This window comes from Tachypleus tridentatus, chromosome 13 (assembly GCF_004210375.1).
Source record: "Tachypleus tridentatus isolate NWPU-2018 chromosome 13, ASM421037v1, whole genome shotgun sequence".
NCBI classification, from domain to species: domain Eukaryota; kingdom Metazoa; phylum Arthropoda; class Merostomata; order Xiphosura; family Limulidae; genus Tachypleus; species Tachypleus tridentatus.
This window is the reverse complement of record NC_134837.1, coordinates 120,807,120-120,821,449: the sequence shown is the minus strand read 5'-3', so window position 1 is coordinate 120,821,449 and position 14,330 is coordinate 120,807,120. Positions and strand designations below refer to the sequence as shown.

Genomic DNA, 14,330 nt, shown 5'->3' with positions numbered 1-14,330 from the left:
GTTATGTATTCACGTGATCGTGACTCGAAAAACTTCCAGAAGTATTCAGTTTAATCGATGACGTCATGTGACGTATATTCGAGAAGTTCTAGAAAGTTTTGCAGAGTATATAAACCCATGCGTAATGCTATGGTAGTCAGTGCATTGTTGAATCTGTGTTCGTGCAAAAAACTTCATAATGTCAAAGAAAAGGAAATGGAATGATGATTATGTAAAGTTTGGTTTCACTTGCATCGGAACAACTGAGGATCTGCAAAAACCCCAGTTCATTCATTGTGACGCGGTCCTTTTAAACGCAAATTTGAAGCCATCTAAGCTGCAGGAACACTTCAACAACCGGCATGGTGGAGTAGCTATTGTAGGCCATGATGTTGAATCGATGAAAGATAAAAGGGCCCGCTTTGATTTTCGAGCAACCCTTTCAAAATTAAGTTTTATATCTGCTGACAATTACTACTTTTGTAAGTAGCAATTTTGTAATTGACAAGTGACAATTGCAGAAGAGGTGATAAAACCGTGTGCATTAGAAATGGCAACAATTGTTCTTGGAAAAGAAGTCTCAAACAAGCTTAAATTAGTGCCGTAATCAAATAATGTTATTCAAAACCGAATTGGTGATTTGAGTTCGGACATTTTGGACCAAGTTATCGCAGATATCAAGGCTAGTCCCTTGAAAATTTCTCTCCCAATTGGACGAAACAAATGACGTTGCAAATTGCAGCCAACTCATCACACTAGTGAGGTATGTTCATGATGGTGCCATAATGGAATATTTCCTGTTCTGTGAAGATCTGAAAACAACCACAAAAGGGAAAGATGTCTTTCAGTGTGTGAAGGACTTCTTTGCGAAATATGATTTAGATATCCAAAATTGGTTCTGTGTGTACAGACGGTGCCCCTTCTATGCTAGGAAATAAATCAGGATTTTTTACACTGATGAAACAAGAGATTCCACACTTTCAAGGTATTTGCTGTTTTCTTCATCAACATGCTTTGGCATCAAAAACATTGCCTCCAAAGTTGATAAAAGGTCCTTGACACTCCTGTGAAGACCATCAACTGGATTAGGGGTCGCGCTTTGAACCACCGGCTCTTCAAGTCGGTTTGTGAAGATTTTGGAAGTGAGCATTCAGTTTTGCTTTTCCACACAGAAGTTCGCTGGCTGTCACGTGAGAGAGTTTTAACGCGTTTCTTTGAACTGCGAGTAGAAGTCAGAACGTTTCTGAAGGAACGTGACTATACTCTGCCCGGAGAAATAGAATCACGAGAATTCAACCAAATGCTAGCCTATTTGATGATATTTTCACTCGTATGAATGACATGAGTGTATTTATTCAAGGGAAAAACATAAACATATTGAAATGCTGTGAAAAGTTAAACGCTTTTAAAGAAAAGTTACATCTTTGCTGTCGACGAGTTAAAAGAGGGAAACTTTCAAATTTTCCATCACTCGAAGTAATGGTAGGTGAGGATGAGTCTCTAATTCCATGTGTGTGTGAAGAAATTGTGGATCATTTGAAAATACTATCAAAGTGATTTGATGGATATTTTGGAGGAGAAGTGGAAACGTCTGAAGAATGGATTATGAATACATACTCCTTCAATTTGGATAATATGTCGGATGATGAAGAAGTGAGAAAGATATTATTGAACTGCGCACAAATCGAATTTTTGAAATGCAGTTTGAAATCAAAACTTTGGAAAAATATTGGTGTTCGGCATTGGACACGTTTCCAAGCTTTTGTGAAAAAGCACTAAATGTGCTCATCCCATTCGTGACGAAATACTTATGCAACTTTAGATTTAGTGCTTGAGAACTATCATCACAAACAGGGGCGTAGGTCCTGGGGGGATGGGCGGGATACATCCTCCCCTTCATTTTAGATGGGGGTATGGTGCACACAATCATCCACCCTACAGTTTGGTCTGTTGAATTGTTTTATTGTAAAAAAACAATATATTCTCTTATCATAGATAGTAAAAATATTGGATTTTCTTGTATAATTAGAACACAAAAGGAGCGATTTCAACGGTCTGAAGCCTCTACTCGAATTGTATTGCTAGTTTTTGTTTAGGTGTTTTTATTTAATAGACGTACTTATAGACATTATATCACAACGTGTTTACCTTTTGACGAGCTTTAACAGGAATGTAATATATTTATGTTTGTTTAAGTATTTTTCGAGAAACTTGCAATTACTTGTGTTGTAAGTAGCACACATTATTGTCCCAGCGATGCCCAGGCGGTCAGGCGGCTCGGTGGTCATTGTGAGGTTCGCGCGTTCGACTTAATGAATTGTACAGTTCAGTCCTACTTCCATTCTGTTCTATCTTCGTTCGTTGTACGTTATAGTTTTTCAATAAAGACTGTATTTTAGCCTGTTGAGTCATCTGGGAAAGAGATTCCAATTATGACAAGCAAGCGTCTGAAACTTTCCGATATTAGACAGTTCTGCAAGCCCGTTACTAGTACTACAAGTGACAGTGTAGATGCAGATAATCCAACAACTTCAAGCAAAGGAATAGAAACTTGCCATACAGAGGAAATACCATGTTCATCAGAGGACGAGACTGAAAATGCTTGTGCAACTATTGCACATCATGAACCACCAAATAGTTGTGAAACAAGTTTGTGCAGTAATGAAAAATCTAACACTCTACAGATACAGTGTGGAAAGTCATATCATCCAGACACACAACTAATACCACGACAGAAAGCAAAATCTCAAAATATCAACTTCCATGGCAAGTGGTTTGATGAGTTCCCATGGCTGCACTTCGACAATCAGACTCAAAAAGTCATATGCTTTCATTGTGCCAAGGCGGAAAATAGAGGTCTTTTTACAGGGAAATTGGAGAGGCCAGTGGAGTATACCTACATATCCGCCGGTTTTTTCAACTGGAAAAAGGCAAAACAGAAATTCAACGAACACCAATCCTCCTCTCAGCACAGATTCGCTATATCTCCAGAAGGTTCACTTGATGTAACTCCAGTGACTGTCCAGCAACATGATGGAAAAAAGAAGCAGCTGTTAGAATGCAAAAGAAGTATAGCCAAAATATTCAGAATTTTACGTTTCTTACTGCGTCAAGGTTTAGTATTACGTGGACATACTGATACGGAGGGAAACTTCCTGCAGTTAATGAAGCTCCTGAAAGAAGAAGATCCTGAGTTGACGGCCTACTTATCAAAGAAAATCACATTCACATCACCCCAGGCTCAGAATGAAATAATGGAGATGTTCAGCCGTTAAATACTGAGGAACATAGCACACGAAGTGCAGCAAAGTAAAAATCTGTGCATTAATGGTTGATGGCACTCAAGATGTTACAGGTGCCGAACAGGAGGCAATATGTGTACGATACGTAGATGAGAACCTTGACGTTCATGAGACATTTCTTGGTTTCTACAGTGTTTCTAATACAACTGGTGAAACAATATCCCCGACTATACTTGATGTACTGACTAGACTCAATTTAACACTGTCAGGATTAAGAGCACAAACTTATGATGGAGCCGCTAACATGAATGGTACGTAGAGAGGATGCCAGGCAAAAATAAAAGAGAAGCAACCGTCAACTTTGTTTTTTCACTGCGGAGTACACAAGGCTAATTTAATAATTCAACATGCACTTGAAACTTGTGAATGTGTTCGAGATTCTATCCAGTGGGTACATGAACTTGGTGTCTTGCTTCAGAGGTCAGGCAAATACAAGACAATCTTTGAAAACATTGTATCGTTAGACAGCCACAATGGTCCAGTTAAATACATCCACCCACTGTGTCCAATACGCTGGTTGTGCAGCCTATCTGCAATTACATGTGCTAATGATCACTACAGTGACATTGTTGATTGTTTGTTTGAATTATCAAATGAAAAATCAGATGTAGCAGTGAAAGCATCTGGTCTGCTGGAAAGATTTGACAAAGGAAAGACAGTTTTAGGATTGTTGATGGCTCGGCATCCATTAACTGCATTAGAGGAACTAAACCGTGCATTCCAAGCAAAATCAGCGACAGTATTGGCATGATTGAAGCATCTGCAAGACAGTTGAGCAATTGCGGGTATTGCGAACAGAGGAAAATTACAACAAGATATTTGATGAAGTTGAGAAAAAGGTAACTTCCCTAGATCTGGTGCCTATTGAACTGCCACGTATTCGCAGACCCCCCAGAAGGATCACAGGTGATGGCTCAGCACACCATTCTGCAACAGCTAGAGATTACTAAAGAAGCCAATATTTTGAATTTGTGGACACAGTCATAGAACATCTGACCACGAGATTCAATGCAGACAACAATGACTTCAGGCAATATCTGGCACTTGAGAACATGATCGCATCTGGCACGATTAACAACTCGGTTATAAACTTCTATCTAGAAATCTCTGCACAACGGGTCGAGGTTCAATTGCTCATGTTCAAAGGAACAACAAAAGCAGTATCTCTGAAAGGTGCGAAGGATGCTTACTGTAAAATGAATGAAACAAGCCAGCAGATGTTTAGTGAAGTGTTTTTTCTCATGAATGTATGTCCAGTTGAAGACGTGGTTAAGGTCACCTATGTCTCAGTGTCGCCTCAACCATGTGGCAGTTTGTCACACTCACAAAGATGAGGTCGATAAGATAAATATAGAAGAGCATATAAAAGAATTCATAAACAGATCATCACAAAGGAGGTCTACGTTTGGGAACATGTAGACTAGAGGACTAAACGAATATTACTTCAGTGAAAAGTATGAATAATTATATGCTACATTGTATTGATGTGTAATTTTCAAGAGTTCGCAAAGACATTTTAATTATTTTTATCAAACAACATGAACAGTTTTTCAGTAGATATAAACTTATCAAGGGTAATTACTAATTTTATTAATATTTGAAAACGTAATTCATGCAATGAAAGTTATTAGTAACCTTGTCAAGTATAATGGCCATCTTTTATACTGTTCAGTGTGCAGGAATAAATTCATGTGGCAGTTAATTTGTGACACATTTGTCTTTATTCTATTAACATTTTGTAAACTGATCAAACACTTCACTTATACAAAGCTATATGGAAACCTTGTAAATACTTGTAACAAGTATTGAATTATTAGAATTTATTCAGAGTAGAGAAACGTTTGAAATTATTTTTATAAATATATTAAAACTGGAAATACGACAACAAAAACTGAATTTAAAATATAATGCTAATTCGTAGGTACAGATTTATCTGAATTAAAGTATTGGGAGTTGTTACAAAGTTTGTCAAAAAATTCTTTAGGCGACAAACTCGGAGTGATCTGTTTCTGATATACTTTTATAGCATTTCTCTGTAGTTTAAACATAAAAACCCAGTGTCAGAAACAACCAAAGGTAACTTATTATTAGAATTACAGTACTGTAAAAGATTTTATAACCCACGTGTTAGAAATAAAGATATATACTAGTGGATATATTGGAAAAAAAAAACCGTCTTTCATTGATATTAAATTATAGAAAGGTTTTCTTTTTCACACTTATCTATTCAAACATTTACAAATAAGGTAATACAAAAACAGTTGTTTACATTAAGGGTAACTAGATTTTTAGAATCATATTACACAGTGAATTTATGAAAAATGTAAACAAATTTTAACAGCAGTAAACAAAAAAGATAAAAATTATCCATAACTAAGTATTAATACGAGCTTAAATGTTTCCTTAATATGTTTTACTCATTACTAAAATAATACATTTATACTACAACAATATTTAATTACTTGTCAATACACCAGTGTAACCAAAATAAAAAACTTGAAGTATTGCTATGGTAACTATAGCAATAATATAGTACAAGTGTAATAACGACATGTACTTACCATAAAGTAACCGGAGGAAAGGATTTAAAGTGTAACTAATGAGAGTAACCGTAACACACACAACAACCAAAAAATAAAAGTAACTAGGAGAACTTTATTATACATTCTGTCAGTTTTATGTTGATATTAACGACTGTTGGTGAAGAAACAGACTGAAATTATACCGTACCGACAGATGCTTATCCAGACTGTATTACCACAACTGCTGATTTATAAAATAATTAATGAACAACTGTAGAAAGTTTAATGCACATATGTCACGTATTGTCACAGCTACAATTTCTCAATACGTGTTATTATGTCTTCTACATTTTCTCTGTTGAATGTGTTATTATCTAAACATAAATAAAAATTAACGAACATTCTTCCACGTAACGTTACATTAAAATATTTGTTTTTCCTGTTTAATACATGAATACAATATCAGTAGAGAAACATTCTTGTAAAAATGAATACCTTACAGTCTATAAATATGTTTAAAATGTTACGAGTCACGATTAACATTAACATTAAAATTATTAACTACAGACAACAACTCTTACAGTAATAATAACTCCACTGTTTATAAAAAGAAGCGGAAAATTCAGATGTTGACTAGAGCCGTATTTAGAAAACTATAAACATTTCTTGGACTCGGTGTGAAAAACGTCAGATACAGTTACTAACACGGTTCTAACTTGCGGTAATTTAAAGAAAACCCTTTTTGGATATCCTGTTTAATACAACTATAAAACCACTGATGAAAGATTCACATATTCAGTCTATATGGACACAGTTTTGTTTTATTAACCATTTAACAATGTACAACACTGTGAAGATATTAAGTATTTTGACTTTCTTCGTGTTGACCCAGGCTGATGTCCGTCATCAAACAGCATGTAATACTGTTGGATCACTGAAAGGAATAGTGGACTCCGTTACAGAATTAGTAGATCTGGCTAGAGAGAGGATTTCTACTTTAGAAGGTAATATATTTTACTTGAAGTATTTTATATAACGTAAAACTTGAATATCGACTATAGGAACATCTAAAATAACTATTTGTCAAGTTAGAATGTTAAGCCTAAATCTTATAATGTTGTTCTTCGTACTAATATATGTTGAACTACTCTTATATTTCCTCATTAAAGTTTTTATCCGTTACTCTTTAGATGTGTTTTCTACAACCACACTTGAACGAACATTTTCACCGCTTATTAATGACAAGCAAAACCGATTTTTTCAACAATCGCTTTGTGTAACACAAACGACGGAACAAAAACCACCTCTACCAGAAGACTGTGCCAGTATCTATAAAAAACAACGAAACCGAACCAGTGGTGACCACAGGATTGAACCACGATTCTTGAACCAGTCTATTTCTGTATACTGTGATATGGAGACATCAGGAGGAGGGTGGACGGTCGGTGAACTAAACTTTGTTTTGTGGTGAAGCTTTAGTTAATTCTGGGTTAGTGGATGTTTCCGTGAAACATTTAATTAAAAGTTTGCCATTATTTTCAGAGAAGAATAAACTGCTTTGTTATATAAATTCAATTATTTAAAAGAAATGGAAAATACGTGTCAGAACCAAACCCACATTTAAAAATAAATAAATATTGAAGTATATTAAGAACTTGTAACTTTTCTTTTAAATTTTTATCATATTTCTTCACTGATTCCGTTCATTAATGTATGTTATTTTATCATATTTAAATATACAACTTATAACACAGGTTTTCATTGGGTAATCATTTCGTCTAGTTTGCTTATATATATATATCAGAATGTGTATCTGTGTTCAATATGAGATTTTCTACATGATAATAAACATATAAGTGTTTAATATAACAAAGAAATCCACTCTGAAGTTTATGTTATTGATTATTTTAAGATTCTTGAGAGATTGAAAGCATATTACTTCTTATTCTAAAATCGTCTTTCAAACATAAATTTATATCATACGTGTGTTACGAAATAGAGTTTGTAAGAATGTGAGACCGAAAACATACCGCTATGTCATTGGGGACCAAGTCATAATAATGAGTTTTGTGTTAATTAAGAAACGTATCGATATCTTTAGAGACAGTTTCCACATATTTTGTACAGAATAATGTTGAATAATACAGGAATATATATTTTGAAGTTTCATTTTAAAAATTATAAAACTTAGTTATCTCTGTATTTATTGTTGATTTTCTTATTTTTAGTTGATTCAAAGAAGAGGAGATTATGGAAAACCATTTGAAAATTTTTACAGATCGTGGGTAGAATACAAAAATGGTTTTGGAAATTTAACCCAGGAGTTTTGGTAAGGTAAAACTTTATATATTTATCAAATATAATCAACTAGTTATTTCTTTTCATGTTAATTAATATTATTTGATATAATTAATTATTTACTGTGTTATAAACTATTTATTTATTATACACTGCTTCTGTTCCAGGCAATGACATCATCTTCTCCTTGAACAATCAGGACAATATGGTGCTCTGTGTTGATTTCGTTCTTCGTGATATTATTAAACATTTTAACACGGCGTCATCTACAGGGAAAATTTCTGCTGATTGTACGAACAAAACAGAAACAAAAGGCAATGTGTTATATGTATATTCTATGGTTATTAAAGACATTTTTCTTAAATACTTTGTGGACAATAAAACTTTATAGATAAACAATTCAATTATAACACAAATATTTGAGGTTCTTGAGAAGAAATTAGATTAAAATAGCAGTCCTAAACTTTCACCAACATCACTTTATTTGTTAATGATAAAATATCAACTTAAACCTAATTACACATAGAGAAATGATAAAACATGTTAAGATAACTTTTTATCTTGTTTGTCTATCTTAATGTATGATGTAAAATACAATTTTGCATGATATATTTAGATTTTATCTATTATCTATTGACCAATAATAAACTAAACAAATCTTATTTTCATCTCGCTTGTACTGCACAAGAAAACGCTCAAACTTAAAGACAATGATTTTGTTTTAACTTAAAATTGTTCTTGATATGTCTATAAACTTACTTAAGAAATACTATGACTTGTAGGGTAATATTATTGTTTTTATGTTAGGGTTAGCTTAAAGGTGTTTAACTTTAAATAAAACGTGAAATAAAACATACATAAAAAGATCCAAGTATAAACAAGATACTTTTAAACACCACAGTGATATTTATATTATATTCTAGACTGTATTTTTTTTAGTTATTAATATAAAATTATTTTTTAACATTCTCCATTAAATATTTCTTAATTAATGTTAATTCTTCAACTTAGATTATCTTTTTGAAACCTTGGTGTCAATACATTATACCGTTTATTTATTAACTACTAAAAATTTAAGACAATAAAACTAAGATGGAAAAACCAATTAAAGATGACAATATCCATAGTCATTAAAGAATATCCATATATAGTCATTGAACCTGAAATGTTAAAGTACAGGTTATCATTACTTTTTATTGTAGTTCTTATTTTATCTATTAACTGTATGTTTCATTATATTCTGTGAATATCTTTCACTATTTTTAATTTTCAATACTTTAATTTCTTCACCAATAGATAAGATCACATGTAAAAGATATATTTTTCACAGTTATGATATACAGAACACTTGTTTTATTTAACTTCACGAACAACTCATATATATTTTTCTCCTTTCCGTTGATGCACTACACCAAAGTACGGACATACAGAGAAATGGTTTTAGTAGAGATGGATTAATATGATGGTCCCTCTTTACCAAGCATATCCGTGTCACCTTTTTCTTGAGCGAGATTGTCAAATATTACGTATATTTGACGCATGTACGTGATATCCTGAGACTCAATTACAGAATAATCGATCTAATAAGAGATGTGATATTGAACAACACGTAAAGTATCATCTAGACAATCTTCTAATAACAAACTACACACATGTAGTACTATACTAAAACATGAAGATATTTTGCCTAGCTAAATAATTCCGGAGTATTCTATCTGTAGTGTTTTTGAAGTTATATTGTTATCTTTTTCAGTTTTATTTTGAGTAATTTTTATGCACAAACTGGATTATAATGGTTCAATAGAATCATGTATGTGTACTACTGTGGATCGTCTCTCTCAGTATTACTGTTACAGTGTCTAACCAAGGACTTAGTTTGATTGTAGATAAAACTGACCACAGTGACGTGGAGGTTTAGGATTAGATAAGAAATGAAAGTGTTAACAGATGTACAGTATGAGCTGTAACTATAGATAAAGGTCTACAGGATGGTTATGTTTGTTTTCATAGAAAACTACACTGAGAAACACAACACCAACATTATTTATAAAATACAATGTGATAACTGCGACGACTTCTATATTGGAGAAACAAGTAAAAATATGGAAACAAGTTTCAACGAACAAATAAAGTCACCTTCACACGTTTTCGAACACCGCAAATCAAATAAACACAATATAACCATAGAAAACACCCGAATACTAAATAAAGAAACAAACATAAACAAATGCAAAATTAAAGAAGCCTTACTTATAGAACAATGCAAAACTAAAATAAACCAATACAAAGGAATACCTTTATACCTATATTAACAAAGTTAATCCAACGTATAAGCACACCCTCTACATTCCTACACTGCGTTACATGTGGTCGGTTATCGGTCAGTTACTTCTTTCTTTCTTTCTGAACCTGACGATGACCGAAGAAGGTCGAAACGTTGTACGTTCCTCTACATATTACTTTCTCTATCCATACCAGCCGTTTTTACATAGATATATTTCTATACAAGTGGGTTTTCTCGTCATCACGAATAGGCTTTTTGTGGTTTGTCTACCAAGGATATCGAAAACCGGTCTTAGCGTTATAAACATAAAAATATACCTCTGAGCCACTTGGAAAGCAGGAGGAATCCTGATCAGTGTTAGTACAGAAGTAATTTATTATTGAAATATTTAAAAACAACCATGGTTTCACTATGTACAGGCTGTAATGGTTTGTAAACAGGTTTACATATTTAACCAAATAACCTTGACAATAACTTTGACACAAGTTGGTCTAGTCGTCTATAAATTTTTCTTTACTTGTTTTTAAACTTCAATTTATTTCTAAAATCTTAGTTTTACCTTTTTCACAGACATGCAAAACTTTGAAGCTTTCCATTAGATCGAGTTAGTGTTTAGTTTCTGTAAGTTGATTTCATTTTCCTTAACTTCCAGTTTCTAGAATGTTCTTTAATTACAGTTTCTACGGAACGTCCTGTTTAAAATACGTACACTTTATTACACATTAATTGGTAAACACCTCTGTCACTGTACTTATCTGTTTTGTCTTTGCTGTTGAATAACCTTGTTTGTACACTAGAAGTATGGAGAAACACAATACTTTCATATAAAACATAACATAGCGCCCTCTTCTGTTGCTGAACACATCTTGAATTCTTTGTTTGTTTGTTATTGAATTTTGCGCGAAGATACACGAAGGCTATCTGCGCTAGCCGTCCTTAATTTAACTAGAGGGAACGTAGCGAGTCTTCATCATCCACCACCATCTCTTGGGTTACTCTTTTACCAACAAATAATGGGATTGAACATCACATTATAATATCCCCACGGTTGGAAGGGCGAGCATTCTTAGTGTAACGGTGATTCGAACCTACGACCCTCATATTACGAATCGATCGCTCTAACCTTCTAGCCATGCCGGTCCCTACTGGATTTGTCGCGGTAGTTATTTATGACTGGAAGAACATGAAGATCATGGGACACATACAACAATCGTATAAACAAGTTTGAAAAAAAAGATTTGCACAATAAAAGTACACCACTATGTATAAACAGATCTAATGGACCAATCAACGTGTCTTGTTGCAAGACCTGGTTATCTTAAATATTTTATCAAATACGACGTACTTCAACCCCCCATACCTTGTTTCTCAAAAATGAACTCTCCCATTATCAGTTGAAACTGGTTACTTACTCAACGAACACTGCAGAATTTGACCCTGATTATGGAAAGACGTTTATCAAAACCTGTTGGCTGTAAATTATATTGAATAATTATGCTTATTATACCACAAAACATCGTTTTTTAAAGTCATTGCTCTAAACATTTCTTGGACTCAGTGTGACATACATCACATACAGTTACTAAAACAGTTTTAACTCTGAATGATCTAAGAAAAATTCTTCTTTAATATCCTGTTCAATACAACTATAAAACCATTGATAGAAGATTTGCATCTTCATTCTAAAAGAAAACAGTTCTGTGTTATTAACCATTTAACAATGTACAACACTGTGAAGAAATTAAGTATTTTGACTTTCTTCGTGTTGACCCAGGCTGATGTCCATCATCACACAGCTTGTAATGCTGTTGGTTTACTGAAAGGAATAGTGGACTCCGTTACAGAATTAGTAGATCTGGCTAGAGAGAAGATTTCTACTTTAGAAGGTAATATATTTTACATAAAATATTTTACATTACACAAAACTTGAACTTCGATTTAACGAACATTTAAATGTTAAACCTAAATGCTATATTGTTAATGTTGGTAACACTATATGTTCAGCTCTTTTAATATTTCCACATTAAAGTTTTTATCCGTTATTATATCGATGTTTTTTCTGCAACCACACTTGAACGAACATTTCCAAGGCTTGTTGATGACAAACAAAACCGATCCTTTCAAAAATCTCTTTGTGTGACACAAACGACAGAACAAACGCCACCTCTACCAGAGGACTGTGCCAGTATCTATAAAGAACAACTAAACCGAACCAGCGGTATCTACGAGATTCAGCCACAGTTTTTGAACCAGTCAATCTTTGTATACTGTGATATGGAGACATCAGGAGGAGGGTGGACGGTAGGTGAACTAAACTTCATTTTGTGGTGTAGCTTTAGTTAATTCTGGGTTACAGGTTGTTTTCATGAGACATTTAAATCAAAGTTAGCCATTATTTTCATGGAAGAAAAAACTACTTTCTTGTACAAACTCAGTTATGTAGAAGATTTGGAAAATAAGTTTTAGGACCAAATCCATATTTGAAAAGATAAACTTTAAGAGCATGTAACGTTTTTGTTATAATTTTTTATCATATTTCTTCACTGATTCTGTTCATTAATATATGCTATTTTATTATATTTAAATATAACACGTGTTTTCACTTGGTAATCATTTCGTCCTAGGTTGTATAGATATATATATAAGAATGTGTATCTGTGCTTAACCTGACGCTTCTACATGATAATAAATATATAACTGTGCTTAATAACACATAGGAATCTACTCTTGAATTTATCTTGATGTTATGATGATACTTTCCTAAAATCATCCATGAAACATAAATTAAGATCATTTGAATAAGTTTTATTTTCGATTTCAAATCTTTCTTTTTTAGAAAGGTTTCATGAAAACAAAATAATGTTGAATAATACATTAATATATATTTTAAAGTTTCATTTTGATACTTATAAAACTTAGTTATATCAGTATTTCGTATTGTTTTTCTTATTTCTAGCTAATTCAAAGAAGAGGAGATTTTGGAAAACCAGTCGAAAATTTTTACAGATCGTGGGTAAAATACAAAAAACGGTTTTGGAAATTTAACCCAGGAGTTTTGGTTAGGTAAACCTTTATATATTTATCTAACAGTGATCAACTACTTATTTATTACCGTGTTATTTAGTATTATTTGATATAATTAATTATTTCCTGTCTTATAAACTATTTATTTATTATTTAGTACTTCGGCTACAGGAAATGACGTTATCTTCTCGTTGACCAATCAGGACAATATGGTGCTCCGTGTTGATCTGGAAGACTTCGAAGGAAGTCGACGATATGCAGAGTTTGAAGTATTCTTGGTACGAAGTGAAATAGAACTCTATAAAATGAGCTACAAAACGTATAAGGGTGACGCGGGTGAGTTTAAACTTTATTCCGGGATATAACATTCTACATTAGTTGGATATATGTTATTTATTAATTATTTTGACATTATTTTAGGAAATTCTCTTGCTCCCCACCACAATATGATGTTCAGTACCAAGGATAAAGACAACGATAAATACAGCGGAAGTTGTGCTCATAATCACAAAGGCGGATGGTGGTATAATTCATGTCATCGTTGTAACTTAAATGGTTTGTATTACACAGAAGATAAGGTAGATTCTACCGGTATTATTTGGTATGCGTGGAAAAGTGAACATATTACACTAAAGACAAGCGAGATGAAAATAAGACCCGTGGAGTTTATTTTTGGTAAATAAATAAAAATAGAAAGATTGTTTGTTTTTGTGTGTTAAATGCTTATTTTCATGCAAATGTTAAACACTTTAACAAATATATGTGCAAAAACGGTTCGTTTGGGTTGAGAAAATATTTTACGTAGAAGAGCGGACAACGTTTTGACCTTCTTCGGCCATCGTCAGGTTCACAAAGTGTGTCTGTAGTAAAACTGACATTGACCACATATGTAGAAATTTAAAGTTCAAGATGAAGAAATAT

At 33.0% G+C, this 14,330-nt stretch overlaps 1 protein-coding gene and 1 pseudogene across 2 annotated transcripts; both read left to right on the top strand.

Moving 5' to 3' along the window:
* The first annotated feature begins 6,627 nt into the window (after positions 1–6,627).
* On the top strand, positions 6,628–8,133 carry LOC143239654 (techylectin-5B-like). Its single transcript, XM_076480981.1, has 3 exons — positions 6,628–6,807; positions 6,994–7,292; positions 8,032–8,133. The coding sequence occupies exons 1-2, from the start codon at positions 6,642–6,644 to the stop codon at positions 7,272–7,274; spliced, it is 447 nt and encodes a 148-aa protein (XP_076337096.1). The 5' UTR covers positions 6,628–6,641; the 3' UTR covers positions 7,275–7,292; positions 8,032–8,133.
* A 3,687-nt stretch (positions 8,134–11,820) lies between these two features.
* On the top strand, positions 11,821–14,110 carry LOC143239655 (techylectin-5B-like; annotated as a pseudogene). The gene is made up of 5 exons (XR_013021290.1): positions 11,821–12,271; positions 12,415–12,686; positions 13,342–13,448; positions 13,581–13,745; positions 13,830–14,110. The product of XR_013021290.1 is annotated as a techylectin-5B-like (transcript).
* Positions 14,111–14,330: the final 220 nt, after the last annotated feature.